General features: G+C 40.3%; 1 protein-coding gene across 8 annotated transcripts in view; it reads right to left on the bottom strand.

Moving 5' to 3' along the window:
* SCAPER (S-phase cyclin A associated protein in the ER) overlaps positions 1-18,311 on the bottom strand; it is a 369,412-nt gene that overhangs the window by 326,132 nt on the left and 24,969 nt on the right. For all 8 annotated transcript variants that reach the window (XM_075132981.1, XM_075132982.1, XM_075132983.1 and 5 more), the window contains exon 3: positions 4,140-4,257. In XM_075132981.1, coding sequence (XP_074989082.1) covers positions 4,140-4,257 — 118 coding nt within the window. The remainder of the gene's footprint in view (positions 1-4,139; positions 4,258-18,311) is intronic.

Here is an 18,311-nt window from a genome sequence, read left to right as displayed (position 1 = left end):
ATTTTAACACTGATTCTGAGTGGTGATGGCCTACTTTCGTTTTCATATTCAGGGAAAATTAAATAGATATTATCTAGCTGAAACCTACCCAATTTAAAGAAGTTTCAGATACTGCACCTGAATCCTTCTGTCAATTTCTGCAGTTTTACAACACTTTCCTAATTTTCCAAATGTTTTTCTCTCCTCCATTTCTGTAACAGTAGTAGGTTAAAAACAATTCAGGAAGAACTGTGATTCTTAAGTTGATGGTGTCCCTTTAAAGGCAGAACAGTTTATGGAAAATCTTGAATCTAAAGTTTTGAAAATGCTTTGATGTTCTCTAATGATAAACATTATATAACTGTTAAATATTATTACTCTGACATGGACAAAGTTTGTTAGAAGATTTTTTTTTCAAGTGACAGTTTGTATATGCACTGGAGCTCTTATAATTGTAATTTTTCAAAATGTTTTCATATTCATATATACAGATCAACTTTGCTCACAAAGGCACTTACAGAAAAAGTTTTGTATCTCAATCTAAGGTGCATATTCAAAAGGGAGAGCCTCTCATTAATTAACATTTTAATTCTGAGACACCAGAATACAGACCCCCAATAACATAATGAGACTTATGCAGATAAAACATTAAAAAAGGCAACTACAGCATCTATGTTTATTTTTTAAAAATAGATAGCAACAAAGTTGTCTTAGATACTATGGTGATGAGTGCCAAGTAATCACCTAACTAAAGAGAGACTGTTGTACTTGAGCACAACTGGGCCAGTTAACAATGCAATCAATACATTTCCTTGTTCTGATGGCTCTGCCGTCTCTAATTTACTGTTAACAGATTTTTCAGTTTAATATTTATGGTTTAGACATAAACATTCTTCCACTTGAACAGTGGCAACATCCCATTCTCATGAATGTGTTCACACTGTAAGACTCTGAAAATACCTGTTCCTTCTTAGCAAGAATTATTTGCAACTCATTGCTGTGCACAGAGAAAGCAAACAGTTTATAGTAACTTACTCTAAAACTAGGCAGAGATCCCAGTGTTTGAGCTATGATGTGTTCTCTAATTTTTTCCCATTTAATCATCTGGGACCTGGGGAAGTGGGGCTTTCACGGAACAGTACTGGGGACAAAAGGGTTTCTGGCCATCCCCTTGTTTTTATTTTGTTTAGATATTTGAGCTCCTTCAGACCATAGGGATAGACCCCTTTCCCTTCTTTACACTTGAAATTCTCTTACTTTCTTTGTAGGTGTGATAGAGATGGAGTAAAATCATGTAAAACTATCTCTTCTCAACTGGTACAGCCTCATGTTTTTACAACCCTTCCCAAGAACAGAAAGGACACCTCTCTAATTTCCCTGTTTAATTGGTAAACACAGTGAAGGAGTGTTGCTGAAGCGAATACTGAAATAGGAGGCTAGAGTCTCCCAATGAAAATAGAAAGGTTTAATTTAGTTTCTTTCCTTCTTCTTCCCCTTCTCATAGAAAATTCAGTGTATTGTACCTGATAGGGAAATAGCAGTTGTCCCTTTTCTCCAGCTTGATTCAGAGAGAGACAGAATAAATTTGACAGCCACTTCTTAACAACTAGCCATTGTTCTGCCTTGTCTTACTACATATAGCTAATTTAAGGATTCACATGTCAGCAGTAACCAGTCAGTAAAAACACATGCAGTATTGATAATTCTGCTATATAAAAGCCATGAAGACTGTGCTTATACACTTCAGACAGGAACTCCAGTGAGGAAGGACAGTTGGGATAAGGCTGCAGTAAAAAGGTCAGAGGCTGAAACCGTAGAGTCTCAATGTCCTTTGAAATACTGGGCAATTGTAATCCATGTTCATTTTGTTTTATAGTTGATAAACACAAAGGATATAGCTATCTTCCTTGTTTGCCAGAGTTCAACAAGAGTGTTCAGGTAAGGACCAGTTTCAGAGTAACAGCCGTGTTAGTCTGTATTCGCAAAAAGAAAAGGAGTACTTGTGGCACCTGAGAGACTAACCAATTTATTTGAGCATAAGCTTTCGTGAGCTACAGCTCACTTCATCGGATGCATACTGTGGAAAATAGGGAGAAAACCTGGATCTGTGCTGGAAATGGCCCACCTTGATTATCATACACATTGTAAGGAGAGTGATCACTTTACATAAGCTATTATCAGCAGGAGAGTAGGGTGGGGGGAGAGAAAACCTTTTGTAGTGATAAACACCCATTTTTTCATGATTTGTGTGTATAAAAACATCTTCTGTATTTTCCACAGTATGCATCCGATGAAGTGAGCTGTAGCTCACGAAAGCTTATGCTCAAATAAATTGGTTAGTCTCTAAGGTGCCACAAGTACTCCTTTTCAGGTAAGGACCCTGAATATCCCAGTGCTGAAGCTCCTACAGCATTTCAGGATTTGCCTGATGATTCCTGTCTCTTTCTCTCTGTGCTGTCAGCACTTCCAGGATGGGATATCTGAATAAGTTTTTACCCATTCCCACCATACTCACTACCTCCAGGGTTTGTACCCTAAAGGGATGGTATTATGTCTTGCTCTTGCACTTTCCCTTCTCGTGCGCCTCCCCGACCCTGACCCCGTGTTGCCTTCCATGGAGGGGAAGCATAAGACCCAAGGTTTGTATAGCTGCTGTTCCTTCTGAAAAAAACAGTACCAAGTAAATTACGTTTGTCTTGATTCTTTTTGAAGTTCCTATTGTCGGAATTTCTCCTCCAACATCGTTCTTTCATAAATCAAAATTTATAGCACTAAGATTTTTAAATGAAACATATGATATGCCTTACTATGAATCCTAATGTAAACACATATGCCATTTAGAACATTCATGTACAGGACTCTATATTGGAACATAAGTTATTCTGTGTTTCATGAGATGGAGGGTTAATTGTTCTATAACATAAGCATAACTTTTCCCATTGTAGTATCTTTTTCACAGAACTTTACTGCAGAAAACTAAAAAGAACCATCCTAAGGAGGACAGCTAGGCTGAAGAAATACTTAGGGGTAGGTCCTCAAGACCAGCCATTTGGCACCTGGTGCAGCTGAGGGGAAGAAGGAAAGCCAAAAAGTTACTTCATGGCTCCTTGAATCATCAAGCCTATTCAGAGGAGAAAATCTGAACAGTCTCAAGGCTGCTCAAAAGATTTTCCTAAGTCCTGAAAATCTGGCATCCACATTTTCATTTTCTGTCCCCCCATATTCCCTCCCCTAAAAAAATCTTCAGAACTGTTCACCATAGACCAAAGTAATACTAAAAACTCTTACAAATGTATTTGAATGTTGGTCTACACCGAGATAATTTGTTGGCTTACTCAAAGCCTATCCTTCGAAGATTGGGAGATAGCCTAAATAATGTTTGTTTCAGTCTTTGTTATCCTCTTTTTCTAATTTTCCAATATTTTTTATGATAAGCTTATTGTAGTAAGTAGGATGTACTGATAAACATCAGTGTAACTGGGTGGCTTACCCCAAGGGCTGTAGTACCTGAGGCTAAGCCCCACCTGAGAGGACTCATAAAAAGAGCAGGAAGCTGTGGCGTATAGTCTGCAGAGAATGAGGAAAACCCTCCAAGAAGGGAGGCTGGGGAGATACCCTCACCAAGCAGGGAAGGAACTTGCAAAGCCCTCTAGGCAGGGAGGCCTGGGAGGAGGAAGAAAAACCTTGGGCTGTGTGGACCTATCAATGGATTTTGTTTTGGGGTTTTGAGTTTTATTTACAGATTCTTTTATATTAATAAACCAAGTCCCAAAAGAATGTATTTTTGACCAACAAAAAGCCTGAAGTGTATTTGAACAGTCCAAGAGGGGAAATTGAGGCAGACTCCCTGTAGCTCACAAGGGGGCACATAGGAGGCTAACTGTAACCAGCCTAGCTACAGTCAACAAAATGGGAGAAAACAGTAAAGATACCTTTTATTTCATCTTTATCAAATTTTGTATATGTTTTACAAAATTATAATTGAATTAAACAGGAAGCATACTGAAGAAATTAGTTTAAAATATTGATATCTATGTTTTAAGCAGTTATCAAATTTAAGATACATTTTTTTAGGTATAAACATTTTTACTTCAAACTTAAACTTCTTTTTTGGGTGGGAGAGTAAGGGAAGGTTGTGGGGAAGGAAGTTCAATACTTACTATCGTCCTCTTTGCTTTCCAGTGGGACATTCCATGCAATAAGGTTTCTTGCTGTACGACCCTCTTCTGCAACAATTTTCCTCACTTTGTCATGACTATTAGAGCGTTGGAAAGAAGCCTGAAAATGTGAAATATAGGAAAAATATATCATTCTATTTCAAGCTAATATATTAATTATCTCAAAGCATTAATGCTAAAACACCCAAAAAGGGGCTTGCAGTTGACAATCCTCACATAAGTATAAATATTAACTACTGTTCGTAAAAGTCTGTGAGATGGGTATTGTATTTTCACCACCTGTTAGAAACTGTGTGGGTGGCATGGATGTACTCATTCGTTTTCACAGAGAAGAGGCATATGTCATGGCTCTTACAGTACCTTCTAGCAGCATGTTTAATCAGAATGAGAACTAGTGTCTAGCCCTCAGCTGGGGTTTGTCTACACCTGACTTTTTTTTAACCTTGATTAAATTGATTGCCAGCATTAGAGAAGTGTTTATACCTTTATGAGTGTGTTTACCTTTTGTTAACCCCACCTGCTGCACCTTTGATGTGGCTGCTGCTCCTAAACCTGGATAAAATGGGAAGGACAAGGCAAACATCTAGCCACATATAAAACAAACAAAAAACACCTCATTGGTTATAGAAATGGAACCAGGCTACCACGTTGTTAGAGATGGCTGCCAATGCCTCATATTTCATGAAGGGTTCTGGAAAAAGCCAGCCTGTGGAAGCCAGGACCCCACAAAGGCTGATGATGGCAGCAAGAAAACACCTCAAAATTGGTTATTGGAATGCGAGAACAACATTTCAAACACCAAAGATCTCACAAATCATGAGGGAAATGGATAATTATGTACTCAAAATCCTGGACATCAGTGAGAACAGACTGACCAGGTGTGGACAAGAAGCACTTCTAGCAAGAAAAGAAAACTGTCATTGGTTCAAGTCATTGTGATAACAAACATTGAGTGGAAGTAGCACTCATTATGACATACTGGGCATACATCATCAACTGGGCATACACAACCAACACATCATATATGCCAGACTCCAAACCAGATTAGACCAAAAGTGTCAATCAGACAGCACTATGCTCTGCCAGAGGAACACAGCTTCAATGATAAAGAGGAATTCTTCTATCGCCTCCAGAGTGTGATTAAAGGAATAACAAAACATGATTTACTCCTTGTGATGGGTGACCTTTAACATTAACTTAGGATGTGGAAAGAGTGGACAGGGAAGCATGGGTTGATAATCATCAACCAAAATGGCAAGAGATTAATTGAACTGTGACTGGTATCCAACCTAATTCTTGCAAGCACCCTATTCCCTCACAAAGAAAGATGGAATTCACCAGATGCTAAAACAAAACAAAAACTAAAATAGATTGACCATGTGTGCATCAACTGAAGATTCAGGTCATCTGTCCAAGATGCAAGGGCACATCAAGTAGCAAATATTAGCAGTGGCCACAATCTCTGCATTGCTGCACTGAAAATAACATTAAGGAAGATCACCTTTTAACCAGGAATCAGAGGAACAGCCGTGTTAGTCTGTATTCGCAAAAAGAAAAGGAGTACTTGTGGCACCTTAGAGACTAACCAATTTATTTGAGCATGAGCTTTCGTGAGCTACAGCTCACTTCATCAGATGTTTACCGTGGAAACTGCAGCAGACTTTATATACACACAGAGAATATGAAACAATACCTCCTCCCACCCCACTGTCCTGCTGGTAATAGCTTATCTAAAGTGATCAACAGGTGGGCCATTTCCAGCACAAATCCAGGTTTTCTCACCCTCCACCCCCCACACAAATTCACTCTCCTGCTGGTGCTAGCCCATCCAAAGTGACAACTCTTTACATAATCAAGTCGGGCTATTTCCTGCATAGATCAAGGTTTTCTCACATCCCCCCCACCCCCATACACACACAAACTCACTCTCCTGCTGGTAATAGCTCATCTAAACTGACCACTCTCCAAGTTTAAATCCAAGTTAAACCAGAACATCTGGGGGGGGGGGGGTAGGAAAAAACAAGAAGAAACAGGCTACCTTGCATAATGACTTAGCCACTCCCAGTCTCTATTTAAGCCTAAATTAATAGTATCCAATTTGCAAATGAATTCCAATTCAGCAGTTTCTCGCTGGAGTCTGGATTTGAAGTTTTTTTGTTTTAAGATAGCGACCTTCATGTCTGTGATTGCGTGACCAGAGAGATTGAAGTGTTCTCCGACTGGTTTATGAATGTTATGATTCTTGACATCTGATTTGTGTCCATTTATTCTTTTACGTAGAGACTGTCCAGTTTGACCAATGTACATGGCAGAGGGGCATTGCTGGCACATGATGGCATATATCACATTGGTGGATGTGCAGGTGAACGAGCCTCTGATAGTGTGGCTGATGTTATTAGGCCCTGTGATGGTGTCCCCTGAATAGATATGTGGGCACAATTGGCAACGGGCTTTGTTGCAAGGATAAGTTCCTGGGTTAGTGGTTCTGTTGTGTGGTATGTGGTTGTTGGTGAGTATTTGCTTCAGGTTGCGGGGCTGTCTGTAGGCAAGGACTGGCCTGTCTCCCAAGACTTGTGAGAGTGTTGGGTCATCCTTTAGGATAGGTTGTAGATCCTTAATAATGCGTTGGAGGGGTTTTAGTTGGGGGCTGAAGGTGACCGCTAGTGGCGTTCTGTTATTTTCTTTGTTAGGCCTGTCCTGTAGTAGGTAACTTCTGGGAACTCTTCTGGCTCTATCAATCTGTTTCTTTACTTCTGCAGGTGGGTATTGTAGTTGTAAGAAAGCTTGACAGAGATCTTGTAGGTGTTTGTCTCTGTCTGAGGGGTTGGAGCAAATGCGGTTGTATCGCAGAGCTTGGCTGTAGACGATGGATCGTGTGGTGTGGTCAGGGTGAAAGCTGGAGGCATGCAGGTAGGAATAGCGGTCAGTAGGTTTCCGGTATAGGGTGGTGTTTATGTGGCCATTGTTTATTAGCATTATGCAAGGTAGCCTGTTTCTTCTTGTTTTTTCCTACCCCCCCCCCCAGATGTTCTGGTTTAACTTGGATTTAAACTTGGAGAGTGGTCAGTTTAGATGAGCTATTACCAGCAGGAGAGTGAGTTTGTGTGTGTATGGGGGTGGGGAGGATGTGAGAAAACCTTGATCTATGCAGGAAATAGCCCGACTTGATTATGTAAAGAGTTGTCACTTTGGATGGGCTAGCACCAGCAGGAGAGTGAATTTGTGTGGGGGGTGGAGGGTGAGAAAACCTGGATTTGTGCTGGAAATGGCCCACCTGTTGATCACTTTAGATAAGCTATTACCAGCAGGACAGTGGGGTGGGAGGAGGTATTGTTTCATATTCTCTGTGTGTATATAAAGTCTGCTGCAGTTTCCACGGTAAACATCTGATGAAGTGAGCTGTAGCTCACGAAAGCTCATGCTCAAATAAATTGGTTAGTCTCTAAGGTGCCACAAGTACTCCTTTTCTTTTAACCAGGAAGTGGCAAATAAAATCAACAGTACAAAGTTGAAAATGAAAGACTATTGTGAGAAATTCCATCTTGAATTAAGGAACAGGTTTGAAGCACTGCCAAAGGCAGGTCAAAGTGAGACACAGACTGAACCTTAAGAAAAATGGACAGCACTCAGAGGCAAGGGGATTGGAGCTGCAGGAACAACAGTTGGATATGAACATAGACAGAGCAAGAACTGGATAAGCCAAGAGACAAGGCATCTCATTAAGGAAAGGAAAGCACTGCAAGGAAAACTCCTGAATACTAAGACCAATGAAATATTGGGAAAACCAAAGGAGGAATATAAGAAAGCAGGCAAAAAAAGTGAAAACCAATGCAAGGAAAGATAAATGGAGATATGCTGAAAACCTAGCAGCTGAAGCTGAAAATGCTGCTATGAAAGGAAACCACAGAGACATTTACTAAATGACTGAAACCTTTGTGAAAATTTCAAAATAAGAAATTGATCAGTCAAAGGCAAAGATGGAAAAATGCTTACAACTAATAGAAAAATAGACGGGCAGAGTCTTCAACCGACCCAGCCCCACCTCGGCACCAGATTTTGATGAAATATGCTAAACTGATCAACTTGACGTTAACATCAGCCCAATAGAGATGTTGAAAGTACAGGCTGTAGTCAAGAAGCTGAAAAACAACAAAGCAGCAGCAGATGACCAAATCACAGCAGGAATGCTAAAAGCAGTTGATAACACAATGCTAACAAATCTGAAAGAACTGTTTAATTAAGTCTGGTAAAAGGACACCTTCCCTCCCCTCCCGACTAGTAGAAACATGGAATCATTGTCAGAATACCCCAACAAGGTTATCTCATTGACTGTAACAACTGGAGAGGAGTTACACTACTCTCTGTTGTAGGGAAAGTTTCTGCAGTGTGATACTGTGACGTAGTGGGGATTTTCCCTTGTTATGTTGTACGTGAGCCTATGAGAGCCTTACTGTTTTGCATGAATGCTGTGTGTGCCGCAGTTTCCGTGTGTACTGCACCAATACACACGTGTGGGAATAAGGGTGTGTTACTTTTGCAGGGGCTGCTCCAGCTGCCTGCACGGATGCTATGGCTGCCCCTTTGTAACCTGAGACCCAGGAGGGGGATGCAACCAGGTGACTCTTGGCCTGGGAAGGGAGACAAAAGCCGGAAGAGGAGCAACGGGCAGGTCAGGGGCCAGGAACTGGAAGCGAGCCAGTCTCAGCTGGCTTGGAGCGCAGGGGCTCTGGGCTCCCCTCCCCCAAAGATGGACTTGGCTGAAAGTCACTGATTTCTGTGCTAACAAGTTCTGTTCTAATTGTGTTCCTGTCGACGAATAAACCTTCCGTTTTACCAGCTGGCTGAGAGTCACGTCTGACTGTGGAGTTGTGGTGCAGAGCGCTCTGGCTTCCCCAGGAGCCTCGCCCCGACAGACTCGCTGTGGGAAGTGCACAGTGTGGAAGGGGACGCTGAATGCTCCAAGGTCAGACCCAGGAAGATTGAACCTGTGTAAGCTTCTTGCCCTGGAAACAGTATGCTCAGAGAGAGGAGGCATGCCCCTCCAGAGTCCTGGCTGGCTTCATATGGAGTAGTTCCAGAGCATCGCCCCAGTGACTCCGTGACAGATACTACACAGGATGAAAGAAACAGTGGGTGCTAAGCTTACAGAACGTGCGGGATTCAGGTCTAGGAGATCCTATGTAGACCAGATATTCACACTAAAGACCATCATAGAGGAATGTATCAATTTCATTGATTTTCAAAAGGGATTTGACAGCCTACACAGATATACATTGTAGAGTATTCTCCAGTCCCTGGAATCCCAGCTGAAGCTGTCAACATCATTAAGGCCCTGTATAGTGATGTGAAATGTTCTGTAAAGGTGAATAACCAGGCAACAAAGTTCAAAGTACACACTGGAGTGAAAAAGGGCTGCTTTCATTCTCAGCTGCTGTTTGGCATTGCCATAAATTGGATAATCAAGTGTATTAGCAATACAAACACTGGTACAGAATGGGTAGATGGCAAATGCCTTGAAGAGCTAGACTTTGCCAATGATACTGCACTATGACAACCCTGAAAAATTACAAAGACAGATAACCTGACAAAAAGAGCAGGCCAACCAGGATTCAAAATCAGTTATGCTAAAACAAAGATCCCTGAGACCCAGATGTCAAAGCAGCAATATCACATTAGAAGGCAAAAACAAAAAGAAAGAAGAACAGTTCATCTACCTGGGCAGCACCTACTAGTCAATGGAGACGTCAAAAAGAGATCGACAAGGATAGTAAAAGCATCTACAGCATTCTTTACACTCAACAATGTATGGAAATCAAAGATGCACAGTACCAGAACAAAGCTGAGAATTTTCAACTCAAACACAATCTCAGTTTTCACATAAGGCTGTGAAAACTGCAGGATCTACTAAAATGTTACTTAGAAAACTACGCTGCTTCGAAAGTAAGTGGCTATGAAAGATTCTGGGCACTGAAGGGGAAGACTTCATCACTAATGAAGAGATCTAATCAATTACCAACCAGTATCTCATCTCCACCAAAACCAGAAGGAAATGTGGGACATATTTGGGAGCTTTATTCTGGATACCAACACACAGACTCCCACATGATGTCACTGAGTTGAAACCAATTGGTATGAAAAAGAGAGGGTACTCAAGAGACCCCTTAAAAAAAAGCCTTGGTAGGGAGGACAGAACAGCTGATCTCAACACCATAAAGTAGATGGAAGAATGACAGAAGAAATGATAGAAGAATAGACGAATTTCTGCCCTGTGCGCTAACACTGGCATGAGAAGGACAAAAAGTGATAATAAATTATCTTGAATTAATTGGCAATCAATTAAAACAAGGTAAAAAAAAGTCTAGTGTAGACAAAACCCTAGGCCAAAAATACACGTTAGTGTGGCAAAGAAACTCTAGAGAGGAGTTCTGGTTTATCTGGACCACCTATTTCATGCTAAAATTACACCTTTTCTTCCTAGTGGAAACAAGACCCTAGAAGATAACTTACTACTACACAAAGCTATAGTAGAGAAGTTAAGGATATAAGAAGGATCCCTGAGGATGATTCCCACTCACTTAAGAAACAAATTTGGTTAGATTTGTAAAATATACTCAGTTCAAGGCTTTTGAAAGCATATACAATAAAACAAACATTAACAGATATTGACTAACATCAACTAAATTAATTCTTGCCTCACAACAGAATGCAACCAGCACTCCACAGGAAAAAGCCTGACTAAGAAGGCAGACTTTATACCATGGCACTGCAGATCAACAGACTGGGGCCCTCTGAGACAGGCATAACATGCAAGAGCTGGCTTTAAAAGGACTCTCTGCTGAGACTGCACTTCTTCCAATACAACATTAAGAAGATGGAAAATGAGGGAGAATCTTAACCTCACTACATTCATAACTGTTGACAAAAGTGCAATAAAAATAAAACTAATAATGACTTACAAAACAAAATTAAACAACTAGGCTAAGAAATATGGATCATCATAACAATGTTTTTATTATTGGTCACTTTCTTGTGATTTTATTTTATTGCATTATACTGAAACCATCTAATATTTAAAATATGACTTCAAAAAAGTAACAAGTACAGTAAACGACATTCAGAGTCCAAGTTAGTAAGCTATCAAAAGGAATCTTAGTCATTTTACTCTAGCTGAAAAGTCCTAAAAACTTATACTTACAAATATTTGTACTTTTATTCCTGCAGTATGTCATTATTTTTAAAAAATGGCTTGTATAATGTACTTCTACATCATTTTCTATCTGAGGCTCTTAAACCACCTTATAAGTAATAAATTTAGCCTCGCAGTATCCCTTTAAGGTACTGTGAGTTGATGGGCAGCTTCACCAGGCAGGGACGGGATATAAAGCTCCAACCTTGAGTCTTTTAAAACCCTTTACTCAGGGCTTTATCAATTATCAACTATATTATCAAATCAACTGAAAAAAAACCCTGGGTAATAATTCCAAGAAGGTTTCCCTGTGTTAGCCAGACAGGAGGGAAAGAACACATCCTTCCCCTAAGAGCAGTCCAGTCTGCATCAACAGGGAAGGAAAAGGATGCATCATTCCTCTTTGGGTAGCGCCTACTGGCCATTATTCACAATTGGCTCCTGCTCCCTGCAAGTGTCTCCCTCTCTGCCTGAAAAATGCAGAAAGCCCAGTATCAGATCCTTCCCTGAGGTGGGACTCTTCTACCTGCCTAAGAGGCAGGAAGCTTTATATGTGATTTCCTATAAAGCAGGAAGAGGAGCATGTTACCCGCATCTACAGCTCAAAGTTTTAAAGGCACAAAGGTTGTCACAGGTGCACTGGGATGTCCATATGCACCACTGGGCCTTGTTACAGGTACATATTATGTCCACTTCAGGGCTTGCAAACACTTAAAGGGTCACAGTCAATTTGAAAATCGCATTTACATCTAAAAATGTTGTAGCTACTACCATTACAAATAAACCCTAAGATAACTGTAACTGAAAGAAATTAAAAGAAAAATTATTCTCTTTTCAGATTGTTTACTTTCTTCAATTGACAGCACACTGTGCATAGTCTTACCGTTTTGTTGATGGGACATTCCCTCTTTCATGCTCTGCAAGAGGGAGTTTATTGTTAACAGCAGGAGCAGAGCTCAAATTGAAAGGCAGGAAGTAACAGTCAGGTACGTGTACATAGACAAAGCGGGGAGGAAAGGAGGGCTGGCCTGAAAAAGTTTGGTGATGTTACTCTCAGGCCCATCCAAAAGACTTTTCCAAATGTACACAGGGCGGGAAGAAAAGCTCCTATAACAAATTTTAAAGTACATTTAACAAAATTCAAAACATACTACTTAAAGAGGGCTCTGTACAAAAAATAATTTAAAAGTTCAAGTTACAGTATATAACTACCCATGTGAGCAGTCCCACTTAAGTCAGCAGAACCATTCTTGTAGTTAACTGTTTGCAGTACATGTTGAGAAAATGAACCACAAAAAGTTAATAAACCCAATATTTTAAGCATTATAGTACAGATCAAGATGTTTCCTGCACCATACTTACAACTTTAGGCCCCAATCTTGCAACCATTTCAGTCCATGAGCACTATCATCTTTAATAACCAAGTCTGCAGACTGTACTAGATGAGGCACTGTAGTTTAAACTGTTTTATCTATGTGTATAATGGTAGTATGAAATGCAATAAATGTGTGTGAGAAACTGCACATTATTTTGAATGTTTCTACTAATAATATTTTAACCTAGGCTCCTGTCGTCCAGAAGACCTCAGTAGATTGTTTCAAAGTCACAGTGTGCCATCTAGTGCTACACAGAGAATTACTCGGAGGCACTACTGTATACCATAGTGTCCTGAACACAAAAGTAGTATAACTAAAGAGGAACTGAGCTGTCAAGGAAAGCTAATATATGAAAGGGACAAGTTATTTAATTTGGTTCAAAAGGAACCCCAAGGAGGGTAAACTCAAAAATGGGGCCTATGTTAAAACTGTTCCAATTCATCCTTAGCCTAACTACTTACCAGAAAATGTTAAAAACAGCCAATATTTGTGTCAGTCCAAAATAATATTTTAATTTTTACTCGGGCTGTCAATTAATCGCAGTTAACTCAAGCGATTAACTCAAAAAAATCACGATTAAAAAAATGAATAGTGATTAATCGCAGTTTTAATCACACTGTTAAACAACAGAATACCAATTGAAATGTATTAAATATTTTGGATGTTTTTCTACATTTTCATATATATTGTATTCTGTGTTGAAACTGAAATCAAAGTGTATATTATTTTTATTACAAATATTTGCATTGTAAAAATGATAAAATAAATACTATTTTTCAATTCACCTCATACAAGTACTGTCATGCAATCTCTGCTGTGAAAGTCAACTTATAAATGTAGATTTTTTTTCTGTTACATAACTGCACACAAAAACAAAACAATATAAAACTTTAGAGCCTACAAGTCCACGCAGTCCTACTTCTTGTTCAGCCAATCGCTAAGACAAACAAGTTTCTTTATATTTACAGGAGATAATGCTGCCCTCTTCTTATTTACAATGTCACCTGAAAGTGAGAACAGGCATTTGCACAGCACTTTTGTAGCTGGCATTGCAAGGTATTTAAAGATATGCTAAACATTCGTCTGCCCCTTCATGCTTCGGCCACCATGCCAGAAGACATGTTTCCATGCTGACGACACTCATTAAAAAAAAATAATGCGTTAATTAAATTTGTGACTGAGCTCCTTGGGGAGAACTGTATGTCCCCTGCTCTGTTTTACCCGCATTCTGCCATATATTTCATGTTATAGCAGTCTCAGACGACGACACAGCACATGTTGTTCATTTTAAGAACACTTTCATTGCAGATTTGACAATACTCAAGGAAGGTACCTGTGACGTTGCACTCCATATGCTTTATGAAAATATGCTTATGAATGTGAATATGATGTAACAGGAATATGCTTTATGCAAAAGGTCTCTTGTAAGGTATCATTATAAAGCTTATAATCTACTGAGTGTGTGCGTTCATCCTATTTCTATGCATGTATCATTCTTGTATCTGAAGCTAGAAATATGAAGTATAACTCTGAGGTCCCATTGTAATTATGCAAAGTGTGGGCCATTAATGGTGGTTTAGAAACTTGATGGCTCCCATCAACTCGGACAATTGATTGTAGATGATTTATTTACCTGCAAACCTTCCTGTGTACATGTGGGCCAGCCTGTGGGTAATGAAGAATGAGGTCTTACAGTGACATGTGACCATGTCACCTGGTAATGAAATCCATCTTAAATCCAGTACTTTTCCATTTAGAAGGAGTGATGGGGACCCAGAGAGACAAAAGATTCCCGCCTTGTGCCAAAGCTATAAAAGGGGGTGGAACAGCAGCCAGTCATGAGAAAGCTCCTGCTTACCACCTAAAATGTCTGCTGAAAATAACAAGGTCTGTACTAGGGGAAAGGATTAGGCCCAGACTAGGAAGGAGTCTAGTCTGTGAAAGAAGCTTATTGGAACATCTCTGAGAGTGAGATATTACCTGTAATCCGTTTCTTAATGTATTAGGGTTAGTCTTGCGTGTTTTTGCTTTATTTTGCTTGATGACTTACTTTGTTCTGTCTGTTATTACTGGAAACAACTTAAATCCTACTTTTTATACTTAATAAGATCACTTTTGTTTACTAGTTAACCCAGAGTAAGTGAATAATACCTGGGAGAGAAAAACAGCTGTGCATATCTCTCTATCAGGATTATAGAGGATGGACAATTTATGAGTTTACCCTGTATAAGCTTTATTCAGAGTAAAACGGATTTATCTGGGGTTTGGATCCCATTGGGAGCTGGGTGTCTGGGTGCAGGAGTCACGTAACCTGCAGAGCAGTTTTCACTTAAAGCCTGCAGCTTTGGCGGCATAGCCCGGATCCTGGGTCTGTGTTGCAGCAGACTAGAGTGTCTGGCTCAACAAGGCAAGGTTCTGGAAGTCCCAAGCTGGCAGGGAAGACGGGCTCAGAGGTAATTTCAGCACACCAGGTGACAGTCCCAAGGGGGTCTCTGTGACCGAACCCGTCACAGTACCAGTGTGAGATTTTTAAAGATAGCTTAAGAATCGACCCAAGGCTTAAGAATCTGAAGTACCTTCAAAATCTGAGAGGGACAAGGTGTGGAGCATGCTTTTAAAAGTCTTAAAAGAGCCACACTCCAATGTGTAAACTACAGAACCCGAACCACCAAAAAAGAAAAATCAACTTTCTGCTGGTGGCATCTGACTCATATAATTAAAATGAACGTGTTTCAGTCCGCACTGCTTTGGATTGTTATCGAGCAGAACCCATCATCAGCATGGACGAATGTCCCCTGGAATGGTGGTTGAAGCATGAAGGGACATATGACTCTTTAGCACATCTGGCATGTAAATAACTTGCAACACCGGCTACAACAGTGTCATGTGAGCGTCTGTTCTCACTTTCAGATGACATTGTAAACAAGAAGCAGGCAGCATTACCTCCTGCAAATGTAAACAAACATGTTTGTCTGAGCGATTGGCTGAACAAGAAGTAGGACTGAGTGGACTTTTAGGTTCTAAAGTTCTACGTTGTTTTATTTTTGAATGTTGTTTTTTGTACATAATTCTACATTTGTAAATTCAATTTTCATGATAAAGAGGTTGCACTACAGTACTTGTATTAGGTGAATTGAAAAATACTATTTCTTTTGTTTTTTGCAGTGCAGATATTTGTCATCAAAAATAAATATAAAGTGAGCACTGTACACTTTGTATTCTGTGTTGTAATTGAAATCAATATATTTGAAAATTAGAAAACATCCAAAAATATTTAAATAAATGGTATTCTATTATTGTTTAACCATGCTGTCATAAATATAAAGGGAAGGGTAAACCCCTTTGAAATCCCTCCTGGCCAGGGGAAAGCTCCTCTCACCTGTAAAGGGTTAAGAAGCTAAAGGTAACCTCGCTGGCACCTGACCAAAATGACCAATGAGGAGACAAGATACTTTCAAAAGCTGGGAGGAGGGAGAGGGACAAAGGGTCTGTCTGTGTGCTGCTCTTGCCAGGGACAGAACAGGAATGGAGTCTTAGAACTTTTAGTAAGTAATCTAGCTAGGTATGTGTTAGATTATGATTTCTTTAAATGGCTGAGAAAAGAATTGTGCTGAATAGAATAACTATTTCTGTCTGTGTACTTTTTTTGTAACTTAAGGTTTTGCCTAGAGGGGTTCTCTATGTTTTGAATCTAATTACCCTGTAAGATATCTACCATCCTGATTTTACAGGGGGGATTTCTTTATTTCTATTTACTGCTATTTTTTATTAAAAGTCTTCTTTTAAAAAACTGAATGCTTTTTCATTGTTCTCAGATCCAAGGGTTTGGGTCTGTGGTCACCTATGCAAATTGGTGAGGCTTTTTATCCAACATTTCCCAGGAGAGGGGGGGGTGCAAGTGTTGGGAGGATTGTTCATTGTTCTTAAGATCCAAGGGTCTGGGTCTGTAGTCACCTAGGCAAATTGGTGAGGCTTTTTACCAAACCTTGTCCAGGAAGTGGGGTGCAAGGTTTTGGGGAAGTATTTTGGGGGGAAAGACGCGTCCAAACAGCTCTTCCCCAGTAACCAGTATTAGTTTGGTGGTGGTAGCGGCCATTCCAAGGATAACGGGTGTAATATTTTGTACCTTGGGGAAGTTTTGACCTAAGCTGGTAAAGATAAGCTTAGGGGGTTTTTTTCATGCAGGTCCCCACATCTGTACCCTAGAGTTCAGAGTGGGGGAGGAACCTTGACATGGTGGCACAGTGGTGGGATTAACCTGAAATCATTTGAGATCCAGTTGAGATTTTTTGAACTAGAAATACAGATTTTAAAAAGGAAATTTTTTTTTCTTTGGAAAGAAAGTCCAGAAAGCAGCTTTGAAACTGAAAGCAGCTTGGTTTCTCTCTGCTTTGTGGCCAAGCAGAGACAAAAGGGGATTATCTTGTGAATTGCAGGTTTTTTTGCCTGGAGGCAGGGTACTTAACTCCTGCAGGGAAATTCACAGTCTTCCAACCCATTGTTTTTTTTTTTTTTCTTTTCTTCCTAAAAGTAAATAGGGGGTGTGTGTTCTACCCATTTGCTTTTTCTTTGGGCTGGGTAAGCAGGTTTCCAAGCAGTTGGAGGTTTTTTGCTTTAATTTGGGCCCAGAGCAGAGACAAGGGAATTGTCTTTTTCTGTAGGCTGACAATCACTATCAGAGAATAGGTATTCTATTCCAGCACAGCAAAATTTTACAGCCAAGTTTTGTTTGTTTATTTCTAAACCTCGGGTGTAAAGTTAGTTAAAAACAGAGAGGTTAGAATGACCAAATCCTCAGCTCGACTACAGCTGGAATTAGCCAAATTTCAGGCTGAGGAAAGACAAAGGGAACATGAAAGACAGATAGAACTCATGCAGCTGAAGAAGGAACAAGAAATGGAGGCAAGGAAGCATGTGGAGGAGGAGAGGGAAAAAGAGAGGAAGCATGTGGAGGAGATGGAGAGGATAAAGGCCCAGCAGAATATACCAACAAACCCTAGCAATCCTTCTCCAGGTACCACTTCCCATCCCAGAAAGTTCCCCACCTACAAGGCAGGTGATGATACTGAGGCCTTCTTAGAAAACTTCGAAAGGGCCTGCCTTGGGTACAACATCTCTGCTGACCAATACATGGTAGAGCTGAGGCCGCAGCTCAGTGGACCCTTAGCTGAGGTGGCAGCTGAAATGCCTAAAGAACACATGAACAAGTATGAACTGTTTAAATCCAAGGCGAGAGTCAGAATGGGGATAACACCCGAGCAGTCTCGTCGGAGGTTCAGAGCCCTAAGGTGGAAACCAGACATGTCATTTACCCGACATGCCTACCACATTGTGAAACATTGGGATGCCTGGATATCAGGAGCAAGTGTTGAATCTCCAGTAAATTTGCCCTTCCTAATGCAAATGGAACAATTCTTAGAGGGTGTTCCTGAGGAAATAGAAAGATACATCCTAGATGGGAAACCCAAAACTGTAATTGAGGCAGGAGAGATTGGAGCCAGATGGGTGGAGGTGGCAGAGAAGAAGAAAACTGGTCGCAGTTGGAGCGGAGACCAGAAGGGACCACCCCAGACCACACCCTATTACCGGGGG

This window comes from Caretta caretta, chromosome 10, assembly GCF_965140235.1.
Source record: "Caretta caretta isolate rCarCar2 chromosome 10, rCarCar1.hap1, whole genome shotgun sequence".
In the NCBI taxonomy this organism is placed as follows: domain Eukaryota; kingdom Metazoa; phylum Chordata; order Testudines; family Cheloniidae; genus Caretta; species Caretta caretta.
Note: the sequence above shows the minus strand (reverse complement) of the source record. Positions and strands in the feature narration are given on the sequence as shown.